Source organism: Solanum verrucosum, unplaced genomic scaffold (assembly GCF_900185275.1).
Source record: "Solanum verrucosum unplaced genomic scaffold, falcon-dt-bn FXZP01000012.1, whole genome shotgun sequence".
NCBI classification, from domain to species: domain Eukaryota; kingdom Viridiplantae; phylum Streptophyta; class Magnoliopsida; order Solanales; family Solanaceae; genus Solanum; species Solanum verrucosum.
The window spans coordinates 166,807-179,555 of NW_026020063.1; the positions used below are offsets into that span (position 1 = coordinate 166,807).

General features: G+C 34.4%; 1 protein-coding gene across 2 annotated transcripts; it reads left to right on the forward strand.

Annotated features, from left to right (window-relative positions):
* The first annotated feature begins 336 nt into the window (after window positions 1–336).
* On the forward strand, window positions 337–6,679 carry LOC125823451 (phosphoglucan phosphatase LSF1, chloroplastic). Of its 2 annotated transcripts, none has more exons than XM_049502833.1 (10): window positions 337–869; window positions 1,082–1,197; window positions 1,294–1,753; window positions 1,965–2,033; window positions 2,674–2,795; window positions 3,118–3,333; window positions 4,548–4,653; window positions 4,905–5,017; window positions 5,731–5,875; window positions 6,157–6,679. In XM_049502833.1, exons 1-10 carry the CDS (start codon window positions 546–548, stop codon window positions 6,274–6,276), a joined length of 1,791 nt encoding a protein of 596 aa, XP_049358790.1. In that variant the 5' UTR covers window positions 337–545; the 3' UTR covers window positions 6,277–6,679. The 2 variants fall into 2 exon arrangements, with proteins under 2 accessions (XP_049358790.1, XP_049358791.1); XM_049502834.1 differs by having other exon boundaries at window positions 356–869; window positions 1,082–1,188.
* Window positions 6,680–12,749: the final 6,070 nt, after the last annotated feature.

Here is a 12,749-nt window from a genome sequence, read left to right on the forward strand (position 1 = left end):
AAATTTATATATTTGAAACTACGTAAAAAATACTATTAGACATAATAATTGACAATTCAAAATATTTAAAAGATAATATAAAAAATTATAGTCAAAGATAGACTTGTTTGAATTTTTAAAATTCGAAAAGTGCCACATATATTAAAACGGAAGGAATATAAAAGATATATAAAAAATTTACAATTAAAAATAGACTTTATAGAAACTTAAAATTCGAAAAATAACTCATAAATTAAAACAGAGAATATAAAATAATGTTAATGCACATAATTAAAATTGATTGATATTTGTACATAGTGTGGAACAGAAAGTCGGTTGCACCAAATAGGAAAGGTCAGGAGAGGCACGTGTCGTTGCGCGTAATGTGCGTAATGGCATCTGCCTCTCAACTCTTAGCTCCAATCAACGGCATTTCTTCTTCAGCATATAATCATCTTCTTCCATTCCCAATTCCGTGTCTCTAGAACTTTCTCACATCTCTATGCACAATCATTACACTACTTCTTGCTACAATCGATCACTTTGTTGTTTGAATTTGGTAGAAAATGTGTTCACTACAACTTCCAAATTGCAGGGTTTTCAACGATGGCAACTTCTCTTCTTCTTCTTCTTCTTCGGATAAGTTGCAGAAATGTGTGGTTTTCTCGTCATTTTGGGGAGTAGAGTTGTGCTTCAACGATGGACGGTTTACAGCTAGTTCGGCAGTTAAACGACGACAATATCGGCCGATTTCTGTTATGTCTTCATCTTCTGATTCACCTTTCAACATGAATTTGAACGAGTATATGGTTACACTTGTAAAACCACTGGGTATCCGCTTCGCCCTCTCTGTTGATGGCAAAGTTTTCGTTCATGCTCTTAAGAAAGGGGTTAGTATGTTTTCGCAATTAACATCCTTACATTTGAATAGTTCTGATTTTACAATATGCGATTATCCGTTTCTACCGTCACACTGGTGGATTAAGCCCTTCACTGCTTTGTCTGTGTCATTGTACCCACCTGGATCTTGGTAGATTTTCGCATTTTCTATTGAATTTATTGTTATGAAGGAATCTCTTAGTTTTGCAAGTGTCATTTGTAGGGGAATGCTGAGAAATCAAGAATAATAATGGTTGGTGATACATTGAAAAAGGCCAGTGACTCTTCAACTGGGGGGCTTATTGAGATCAATGACTTTGGCGATACAGAGTATGAAACGTAAAAATTATACCAATTTTAAGCTAAGAGTTCATTTCTGACTGAAGTAGTGGGATATTTCAATAAGTGTACTGTATTTTACTATGGTTTCTGCAGGAAGGTGATGAATGAGAACTCAGGGCCTTGTAGCCTGATTCTTGAGAGACCATCTTTTCCATTTCCTATCCACCAGCTATATCTTATGGATGATATTGATATTATGTATAATAGAGGTCGTGTTCCCGTTGCTACATGGAACAAAAAATTACTTGCCTCCAACTTGCGAACGTCTTGTGAGGGCAGTGGGAACTCCGGATTTGTAGTATTTTCCCCCAAGTTACTAACATTGAATGGATGGAATGTTCTGAGTGATGGAGATCAAATCAGGCAACAAGAAAATCTGAACGGTACCCCCTGGTTACCATTTAGCCCAATTATCAACATATTTTCTGAGAAAGACACGACAGATTCTGAATGGGCGCATGGGAATTTCCCACTGGAAGAATACGTAAAGGCGTTGGATCGTTCAAAGGGAGAACTGTATTACAATCATGATCTTGGAATGCGCTACAGCAAGGTGTGACATTCAGATTTTTCTGTGCAGAACCTTTCCTTTACTCAAATGATTAGTATTCAACTGCTTGAGATAAAGTGAACAGCTCCAGGAATTCTGCTCTTTTCAATTTTGCTGAATACCGTTTTAATCCACTGCTGTGGTACGATTTATTCTCAAGAAGATACTCTTCTGTTGCCTGGTTCTGAAGTACATTGCTTGTGTCCTTTGCCAGATTACTGAGCAAATATATGTGGGATCGTGCATACAAAAGGAATCTGATGTGGAAATGCTGTCAGATGTGGTGAGGCTATGCTTTTGTGGGTTGAACATAATTTATTTTTCCCTTTAAATTTCATGTCTTGTACATCTCTAGATTTTCCAATCCATATAGAATTTTGGTTTGCACACTATCTGATAGAACTGAGAGTATCATGACTATCTTTAACCAGTAGCAGGTCAAAAAGAAACAATGAGTGTATATATAACGAAAGTACATCAATGGTTTTATATGGTGAACTCAGCCTGCAAATGACCTGCAGTTGTGGTTTTCATGAATATGTATGGTTGTCCTACGTTTAAGTTGCAGCATGAAGACAGTTTCTTGATGGAGGCCAAGAGCCCAAGACCATATTAAACAAATATAAGCGAGTTTGATTATACAAATAGGGACACGGGTAGTTGATTCTGAAATCAATAATAAATGAGAAGCAAAAACTGTGGAAACTGGAATGCTGATGGATGTGCTGAGAACATCTTTAGTGTTTATCTTAATATGAGAGTGGAGACACATTTGTGCATACCTTTTTCTTACCATTATGCAGTGTTCCTTTGCAGAATTAATTCTTGCTTGCTCATTTGCTTACACTAACCCAGACATCTGCATCAGGATAATTGTTTCTTGTTCATTTACTTACAACTAACCCAATGAATATCTGCATCAGGGGATCACTGCTGTGGTGAATTTTCAGAGTGGGATCGAGGCTGAAAATTGGGGAATTAATGCCAACATAATCAATGAATCGTGCCAAAGGTTTAATATCCTTATGATCAACTATCCCATAAGGTAATAAAATGGTTTACTTTTTGAATTGCAAGTTTCGTCAATGAGCTAACAATCTGCTCTATACATCCAGTACCTTAGCATGCCCCCTGAGTTCTCTTATCTTTTTACTTCTTTAAGAGAAGTCTTATCTTTTTGTTGTACTGGAAATGTGATGGTGATGCCTGTATAGATGCACCATTAGCTCTTCAGATGTTCTAGCATTTGCCTGTTTCATTTATCACAATTTTCTTTGCATATTGAGATTACAATTAAGGAGCTTGATCTTATTCCTTTACATTGGGTTTTGCTATGTAATCCTTCTGCATATTAATTTCTTTTGCAGGGAAGGAGATTCATTTGACATGAGAAAGAAACTTCCTTTTTGTGTTGGTCTTCTTCTACGCTTATTGAAGAAAAACCACAGAGTCTATGTGACTTGTACAACTGGTTTTGATAGATCCCCTGCTTGTGTAGTAGCTTACCTTCATTGGATGACAGATACTTCCCTTCATGCAGCCTATAATTTTGTCACTGGGTTGCATTTATGCAAGCCTGACAGGTTCTTCTCCAAATTCTCATATATCTTCAGTTCCATTCTTTACTTTTGGGGAGGCCTTGACTGGATAAGTACTTGCATGCGTATCATGTTACCAAGGACATAATCAGGGGTGGGTCAACAGATTTGATGTCCTAATACGAAAATATATTTAAAATCCATATAGTTTTTCTCAAAAAGATAAAATATAAAAATCCATATGATAATGATATACAAAAGAAGGCCACATGGTTTTAATCTAGTGGTGAGAGCGCAATATGTGATCTATAGGTTAGGCGCACGTCATGATATCAAACTCTCCCATATATAAAAGTCTGGTATTTAAGTGGAAAAAGGTAGATCTAAAACTAAGGTAGTTGCCATAAGGCTTTTCTTTTTATCGGTATGCCGCTCTGCGAGCAAGGAGTGCCACGCACGAGTGGAGCAAAAAGAAAGCAAGGGAAATTTTTCTCTTTTTTGGGGGTGATCTCATTATCCACTCAGTTTCGAACCTTTTGCGACACTTGCCTTGGGGAAATCATCATAAACATGAAAAGAATAAACTATATGCACAGGAAGAAAAATTAGATTTGATAAGAAGGTAATTATACTAGTTAATTTAATAAGGGAAGATTTATGTTATTTACTCACCTAATGATGGTACAACCCCTACCAAATTTTAACAAACATTAAAAATTGACATCTTTTTGTTAATATATACATAAATTATATGTTATATATAATAATACAATACCTCATATTTTTGGGGCCTTTAGTAGTTGGGTGCTTAAGCTAAGAGCTTCATTTGCCTTACCCTAAAGCCATCAGTGAGCAGAATTAAATAAATTGTACACGCATTTCTTTGGATTCTAAAACGGTAAAACATGGGTATTAGTACAAACATGAGCAGGTGAGTGTTGGAAGCAATGGTACTCGGACTCCTTAAAAATGGCAATGGATGCGTGTCAGATCCTCCAAAATTAATGTATTTTTGGAGGATCCGACACAGGTGCAACATCAGTTTTGGAGAGTGAGCAATATACGTTAGGAAGACAGCTGGTGTATAATGATGTATACAAAATATCATTATTTTGAAAGTTTGCTGTTATCATTTTGCATATGTAGCCATAACATCTTATTTAGCTCACTGTCATGATCCCTATCTTATCTCTTGTTTGCTTAGCCTTTCTTACGGTGAACATTCTTGATTTACTTAATCCAAAACATATTGGTTGCAGACCAGCCATTGCCTGGGCAACATGGGATCTCATAGCTATGGTTGAAAATGATGTACATGATGGGCCTGCAACGCATGCCGTAACATTTGTATGGAATGGGCACAAGGTAATCAATTGTATCATCTCCGTGTGCTTGTTGGTGATGTCCTCAGATGTTTGTATGTATAAGAAAATCAGCAGTGAAACTGAACCCAGATTTTATGTTGCACTCTTTTCTTGACCTTTTTCCTCAAAGGTCAAAGCTGATTCTTGGAATGGATGTTGCATACTCTGTGTTACACTGTTGTCTGCTTCCATATGCATTTTTAAATTGAGGTATTTACTTGTAAGTATCTCTTGTATGACATTTTTGAACAGGGGGAGGATGTCTACCTGGTTGGAGATTTTACAGGTAACTGGAAAGAACCAATTCAGGCAGTCCACAAAGGTGGTCCAAGATTTGAGGCTGTAGTTAGACTTTCACAGGGAAAGTAAGTTTTGCCTCTTCCTGTCAGCCATACATGTCATGGCGATTGTCAAGCTTTTATAATGATTTCCTTCTTAAGTGTGGAGTATTGAATTATCTTTTTCTAATACTTTTTCCATTTTTTGATGATTCTTTTTGCTGTATAACCAAATCGCAACTCGAACGCATGCCTTTGGATATCATCCTTATCTTTTCCCCCTCTAAGCAGAATCTCATAAAGTCGATCTCAACTAAATTAGTTCGCATTTATCTGCTTTGAGAGATCCAAACTTGTTTTGGCTGTTCTTGCAATGAAGACACAGAGAATGATTTAATCAAGATTCTGTACAGATGAGAAAACTGATATACTAATTCTTGAAATTCTCAAATATTAGCTTTTTAGGGAAGCTGAACCTGAAGTCAGTGGAAGTTTCATTGTCAAGTTACATGCAAATCGGTACTATTGTGCTTCTTGTCACTAAACTGACTCTCCATTTTAAATTTGTAGTACTGCATGCCATAGGCTATTCTTGTCAGTTGGAATCTCCGTTACATGGTTCCATTTATCCAATATGAATTGTCTTTTTCCCCTCAACCTTTCCAAATCTAAAGATCACCCTTCTGCTTCTTTCTCCTCCCTGAAGGTGTACCTTTGTCGATATTAATATTGATTTTCCTGTTTTTACTCTTTGGTATATTTTGTTGTGTATGAAGTATTAGCTTTAATTTGTTTATCAGGTACCTATATAAGTACATAATTAGTGGAAACTGGAGGCATTCAACCAATTCACCAACTGAAAGAGATGAAAGGGGAAATCTCAATAATGTAATTGTTGTTGGTGATGTTGCCAGTGTCAGGCCTTTCATTCAACAGCAAAAGAAGGTTAGTTAAATTTTGTATCCTTTCCTTGAAAAGGATGGAGGATGACAATCTTCAACAGTAAAGTAAAACATCTAATTCCCGTCTTAACATATGAATACACTTTCTCATTAATATCCTTCCCCGATAAGCATAAAATAATGCGACATTCTGTTTTACTAGTGATCTAGTTTATGTCTCTTTTTCTTTCCAATCATCAGTTGCGCTTCGGTGAGGATTAAAGTTTTTCTTTATATGTGATGTTGAAGGAGGAATGACAAATTTTTGTATCTAATTTGAATTAGGACGCAAATATTATGAAGGTGATTGAGAGGCCATTGACAGAAAATGAGCGGTTCATGCTGGCAAAAGCTGCTCGATGTGTTGCATTCTCAATCTGCCCAATAACGCTAGCACCTAAATAGATGGACACACTACATTTCAGTCATCATAGTCGCATATCCAGTTATGTCTTCTGCAATAAAGAAGTCGGTAGAAATGGTCAGTATATGGCCATTTTAATGCAAGCCCATCCCTCCCACTTGAATTGAAGCTGTATATTGTCATGCAATTTCGAGGTCGAAACAGCTGCAGGAATGGGCAAATGCAGGCGAGTTATAATGCTCATGTCCACTGCACTTTAGTCATTCTATCATCCCCATAGATATTATCTGCTTTGATCACTGACTGATCCTTCGACTAGATATTTTCCACGGTTGAAAATTAAAGCTCAGTAATGTGTATATCTCTGTTTAATACATACACATTACATGGACATGTGGATGTGTAATTGCTGTTTTACTACGCAAGAATATTACTCTTCACTGATCTTGCGTCTTCTTTATTCAAGACTGTTTGAACAAATTTAAGTTTCTGCTGTTGTGTACCCAAAGATAGAAAAATGTCATGCTTGAGATAGTAACGGTGTGATGAAGGGGAAGAGCACTTTGTCACTTCACATTTTATTCCACTTGAATAATGACGGTACCATCACAATTATAATTGGATACCTTTTTTATTTTATTTAAAGATTCTTTTGTTTTCTTTCTTATTTAATACAATCACCATTTATACAATTATTATTGTAAAAATATTTCTCTTTCTTCAGTTACGGTTTTTTTTTGTTGACTTAATAAATTTTGATGCTATTTTTTTGGGAGTGGTAATTTATTATCTAATTAATAGGTTTCCTACAATTAAGCATATTTTTGTTTTCTTGTTTACATCAATCCAATACATGCATACCATGTGTTTAAATATATAGTTTATTTTAATTAATCTTAATTAATTAATATGTGTTTTACTTCATTAAATCACATAATTATGAAAATTACATTAATTGGATATAAACACCCGGTGCGAGTAAGTTTTTCCCTTTTATATATGTTAGTTAAACAAATGGAATGAGTATATTAAATGGTATATATTTTGGGTTAATATTGGTGACCATTTTCTTTTAACAATAATGATTACCTTACGCCAAAATATAATAAAAACACCATTCCTATTATAAACCATTACACTTGAAATACAATTTTATAATCATTTCTATTGAGGTGGTTTTCGTGATACCATTCCTATTATAAACCATTACACTTGAAATACTATTTTATAATCATTTCTATTGATGTGATTTTCGTGAAGAAGTTGAAGTTTTGGGAGTTCTTGATGTCTTCATGTGTTCTTGGTGATTTTGAGAAAGAAGAAGCAAAAAGAATACATTTGATCCAAAACTCCAATTGAAAAGTGTTAAAAGTTGCTTGGGGTCTTGTTGAGATAAAAAATGGTATTGCAAAATTGGAGTTAAAAAAAATGGCATGGATAAGCCTTTTCTCAAATAGCAATGACATCGATGGACCAAACTTTTAACGGATGACATTAACGAGTCTTTTTTCAAATTTGATGACATATTTGAGCATTTTTCCCTATTTAAATTAAGATATACACCATAATCTAACCGAGAATTTACCTATTATTTTACATAATTAAATTAATCATAAATTGTGTATATTATTATTTAACAAGATTTCCAGATCCATATTATCTTTAAATAGTTGTAAATATATACAATTCGATTTATAATCGATGATAAATTTGATTTTAGTTATATGAAACTGTAACCCTCCAAAATTTTCTAAGATAAAAGCTGAACCGTACTTTGTATGTGTAAAGTATTGCACTGAATGATTCCTAGTTGCGCAGGTGTGTTAATGTTCTTTTTAAAAAAAAAAAAAAAAAAATTTGGTGGCCATGATGGCCTTTTATTAATAAAAAATTAAGACTTAGTCTGTACAAAAACAAAGATAGGGCTGACCCTCAAGTGACTGACCCATCAACAATTAATACTTACAAAGGTAGATCCAATCTATCTAATATGTGCAAATGTATCTTTGTAGGTTCTTCTCTTTTATTCTCTGATAAGAAATTGTGTCTGTTACCACCTATCTTGAGTTCCTGAAGCATTGCCCGGTGAGTGCCTACCTCTTCCTCTCTTTTTTTTTTTTCTTTCTTCCTCTTTTATTCTGTGTTGTCAGTGATGCTCCACTATTTTCAAGTCAAAAGATTTTTTACTCGACTCTATCAAGAGTGTGAGTGAATAGACTATTTTACCTTGAAAGAGTTGTAATTTCATGATTATGTAGCCACCAGCTTAGGTCTGATGAGATTTCATATCTTTTGGAGTTGTTGTAGCCACCAACCCATGTATCATGTATGCATATATATATATATATATAAATATATATATTGTATACCAAATGTTTTCAATTTTATAAAAATGCTATTTAAAGTTTCTTTTCACCCCTTGGTCGACCCCAACAACCCCCAAAAGTTCTCTTCAACCCTAATAAGTCTTGGTAAGTGTTTTTCATGATCTTGCAAAATAACATCAAATCATCAACCTATCTGTAGTATCAATAATTCAATTTTACGGTTCAAAACTTTATTTTTAAGCAAGTCCATTGAGAATTCTTCCTTCCAAATCAAGGTAACCATTCTTTTTTAATTTCCTAGTGATTCTAACATATGATTATGTATCCTAAGCAAGAATCTTCCATCATAATATAGGATTTTTCAAGAATTTCAAAAAGGGATTTCTTAATCGTTTTTTATCAAGTTAGGTGTTCAAGAACATCTCACAAAAGTCCATAAGGCTGAGATTATTCCCGTTTTATTTGACGGGTGAAGCAACAAGATGGTTGGCGGAATTGCCAAATAATGCTATCATTTCTTGGGAAGAGTTGAGTGACGCTTTCTTGGAGAGATTTTTTCCTTCCTTGAAGATGGTAAAGCTTAGGGACCAGATCCAAAACTTCAAAAGAATTAGAGGTGAACCTCTACATGAGACATGGTTGTGGTTTCACATATTACTCTTACAATGTCCAACACATGGTGTTCCAGATCATTTGTTGCTGCAATATTTTAATTGTAGCCTTGATTCAATCAACAAAGGCGTGGCTGATCAACTTGCCCAAGATGAACCGATATGAAAACCGAAATGAAGTAGCACCATTGTTATTAGATGACATGAATAAAGTCAATCAAGCATAGCATACTAGAGAGGACCAAATGTCTTCTCTAAAACTGAGCATGAGCAAAGAACAAATTGAGAAGGACCATGAGTGATACGAAAACATGGTTAAAATGATGACCCAACTTGATTTGTTGTCCAAACATGTCATGGGGTGGATTTAAATCAGTAAATACAGTTGGAACAAGTCGTCGGTAGTGCCCGAAAGATGCCAAGTTCAAGGCATTGTACAATGAGGAAGTACAATACTTGAGAAATCAAATGGGGGTTCTCTCCCAAACTACTAACGACAAGGTGGGAAACCAAGGTTGGAACAAAGAGCGAGATAACAGTTGAAAGATTGAAAAGGTGGAAATTGGAGAGACCGGAGACTGAAAAAGATATGTACATTCCTCCTCATGATCATCCAAGAACAAAGGAACCAGCTGACGGGAAGGAAACCGAACCGATGAAATGCTCTCAAGGATATTCAATATGGTTGAAAGGTCCGAAAAAGTGTTGAAGGATTTGAAAAATGACTTCTCCACCTTAACACAAATAGTGACCTCTCATTCGGTATATATCAAACAGTTGGAGGCTCAAATACATCTGATTTGCATCCATCTAAATCTAAGGCAATAGGGACGTTGTCTAGTGACACCATCCCAAATCTCAAGAATGATTGTTCAGGAAATGATAATTGTTTTGTTTCACGACGTTAAATAAGGTGCTTCTTTGGAGGAAGCCCAAGTTTTTATTTTATTTTATTGCTTTCAATAATGTGTGTTGTGAATTCAAGAGTAAATGAAGTCAAAGTGTTGAGAAAGATAACTTAGGTGATGCTAAGACCAAGTCGGTGATCCGCTAAGCATGTTGTGTGGACATCTTCATGTCCACCTTCTAGGTTGAAAAATTGAAGAAAGTATATTGCCAATTTAGGTGATCTGGGCTCCAATTGGCGATCCACCGAAGTGTACTAAGCGGACTCCATTTAGTTAACCAAATCATCGTTCAAGTTTGGTATCCATTCAGGCATCATCGCCGAGCTTTATCTCTTTCGGTGATAGCTCGAATGTGATCAATGATGTTAGTTGCAGTCCGTCTAGTGGATCTGAGTTAAATATTCCAAGAGTCTTTTCAAGTTCAAAAAGAAACCCTTTCATCTCTTTGTGCTTATTTCCATCCTAAACTCCCAATACCCATATTTTTAGTGTTTCTGTGCCTCCATTGCGTGATTTCACTTGTTCGGAGTGCTTTGGATTGCTTGCATCTCGATCCCAATCCTAGTTCCCTCGATTTGACACTTTACTCCTTTATTTGAGGCTGATTTTTGAGCTCTATCTTATCATTTGTGCTAGAAATTATTGTTTTTTTATATGGGCTTAGTGTCATTTGAAGTATATTGTTGTTTAATTTTTATGGGTAATGCTAAATAGATCATATTGAAATGTGCCCATGAGTTAGATAGTTGATTTTGTGCCCAAAATTGCTAAAATTGATTATGTTGGTGAAAATTTGGAATTGAACCCTTGTGTGTACTGGGTCTTAGTTGAATTGAGTATGGGTGAAGTCTGATTAGCTTAGTGTTGCTCTAATTGCATGATTTTGATGGAGTGACGACTTTCTTAAGGGAAAATCTTCATTTTGGATAATACTTTGTGATATTTGGGGGAAGTCTCAGAACCCATGGATAGAAAAATATGTGCGTAGATTGTAAAACATATTGAGAATTGGGTATTGTTGTGTATCACAGTTGAATTTGTGAAAATAGGCACTATGATGAATACTACCCATTCTGTGGGCTTGTCTTAGCTTGCAAAGGCAGTTAGGTGAATCTCCTAGTAAGTTCAGCTGGCCTTCCTTGCTTGAATATGTGACCTGGGTACTGTCCTATTCGTTGGGCTTGTCTTAGCTCGCCGAAACTCACTTGGCGTATCTCCAAGTGGGAGTGGACATCGCCTTTTGTGCCTGTTCTTTTTAATTTTGCATTGTCACTTTCGGTGGACTTGTCTTAGCCCGTCGAAATCGATTTGGCAAATCGTCGAGTTGGAGATGACTCCGCCCATCTTGCCCGAGTTCTTCAAAATTGTGCACTATCAACTTTGGCGAGCTCGCCTAACCTATTAAGCACACTGCCTTCCCAATAGATGAGCCTCAAAACAAATTTTTGAAATGTGTTTCATTGGGTTAATTTCAACTAACCTTAAAACTAACATGTTAGGAACACTGCCTTCACCAATAGAGGGGCATTTTAGTCCCTTTCACGTACAATAAAATAGTGTAACAGTACTCCGAATGCAATAGATGATGTGGAAAAACTATTTAATATCTTGGCTACTATACAAATTCTTATAGTTGGCATTGTTGACAAATTTTACGTGTACCATATTTCTTATTAAAAATAAAACAAAAATTTTGAATTTTTTATTTTTAAAAAAGTCACTTAAGTAGGAAATTTATAATTAAAAGAATGTAAGGTAGATAAGAATTTTGGATATAAATTATTTGACTCCTAATGCAGAATTGTATTGTATATGATGAAATAAAGACAGTATATACTTTATTTTACTATAAACGATTCATATTTGTGGATTAATGTTTTGTCTTGTTTGATCCTTCAAAACATCTTTTTTTTAATTGGTATATTAATTAATAAAAATAAATATGTAAATTAGATATCATTCTAAAATTTTTTTATTCAGAACTACATTTAAAGATAAATATTTATTATTATTCTATTTCTATATTTGAGGAAGATTAATAAAAACTATTGATTCCACAAAGAATGAAAATTCTCTTTTAATTACCTAATAAGTATAAAAAAATAATTTATCATATAAAATTAAACAAATATACTACGTACTTTATTTTAATAAAATGATTTCATATTTGAGCATGAAATTTTTTACTTGTTTTTGATCCTTCAAAGAACAAATTTCTCTTATAAAAAAGTATACTATTTTAAGAGAAATAAATATAGAGACTAGATACAATTTGGACAAAATATGATCTTGACCTACATTTTAGGATGACTATTTATTATTTTCTATTTCTATCTTGGATGCTAATTAGGAAAAATTATTGATTCCCCTATAAATTAAAAGGAAAAAGAAATACTATTTTTATTACCTAATAAGTATAACCATAAAAGGTAAATTAGTTAATTTTAGTAACAAAATCCAAATATGGCATGAAATTAATGACTTGATTTATGTTCAAGGTACTTGTCGTGCTATAAATACGGTTGTATTATTTCATATACTTTCAAAGTATAACATAGAGATTTTAACATTCATTCGCTTATCTTTGCTTGCATTAGCCAAAATCTTTTTCTTTTTGGATGAATTTTTTGTTAAGAGGAAAGAGAAAAATGTACTTGCAATCAACAAC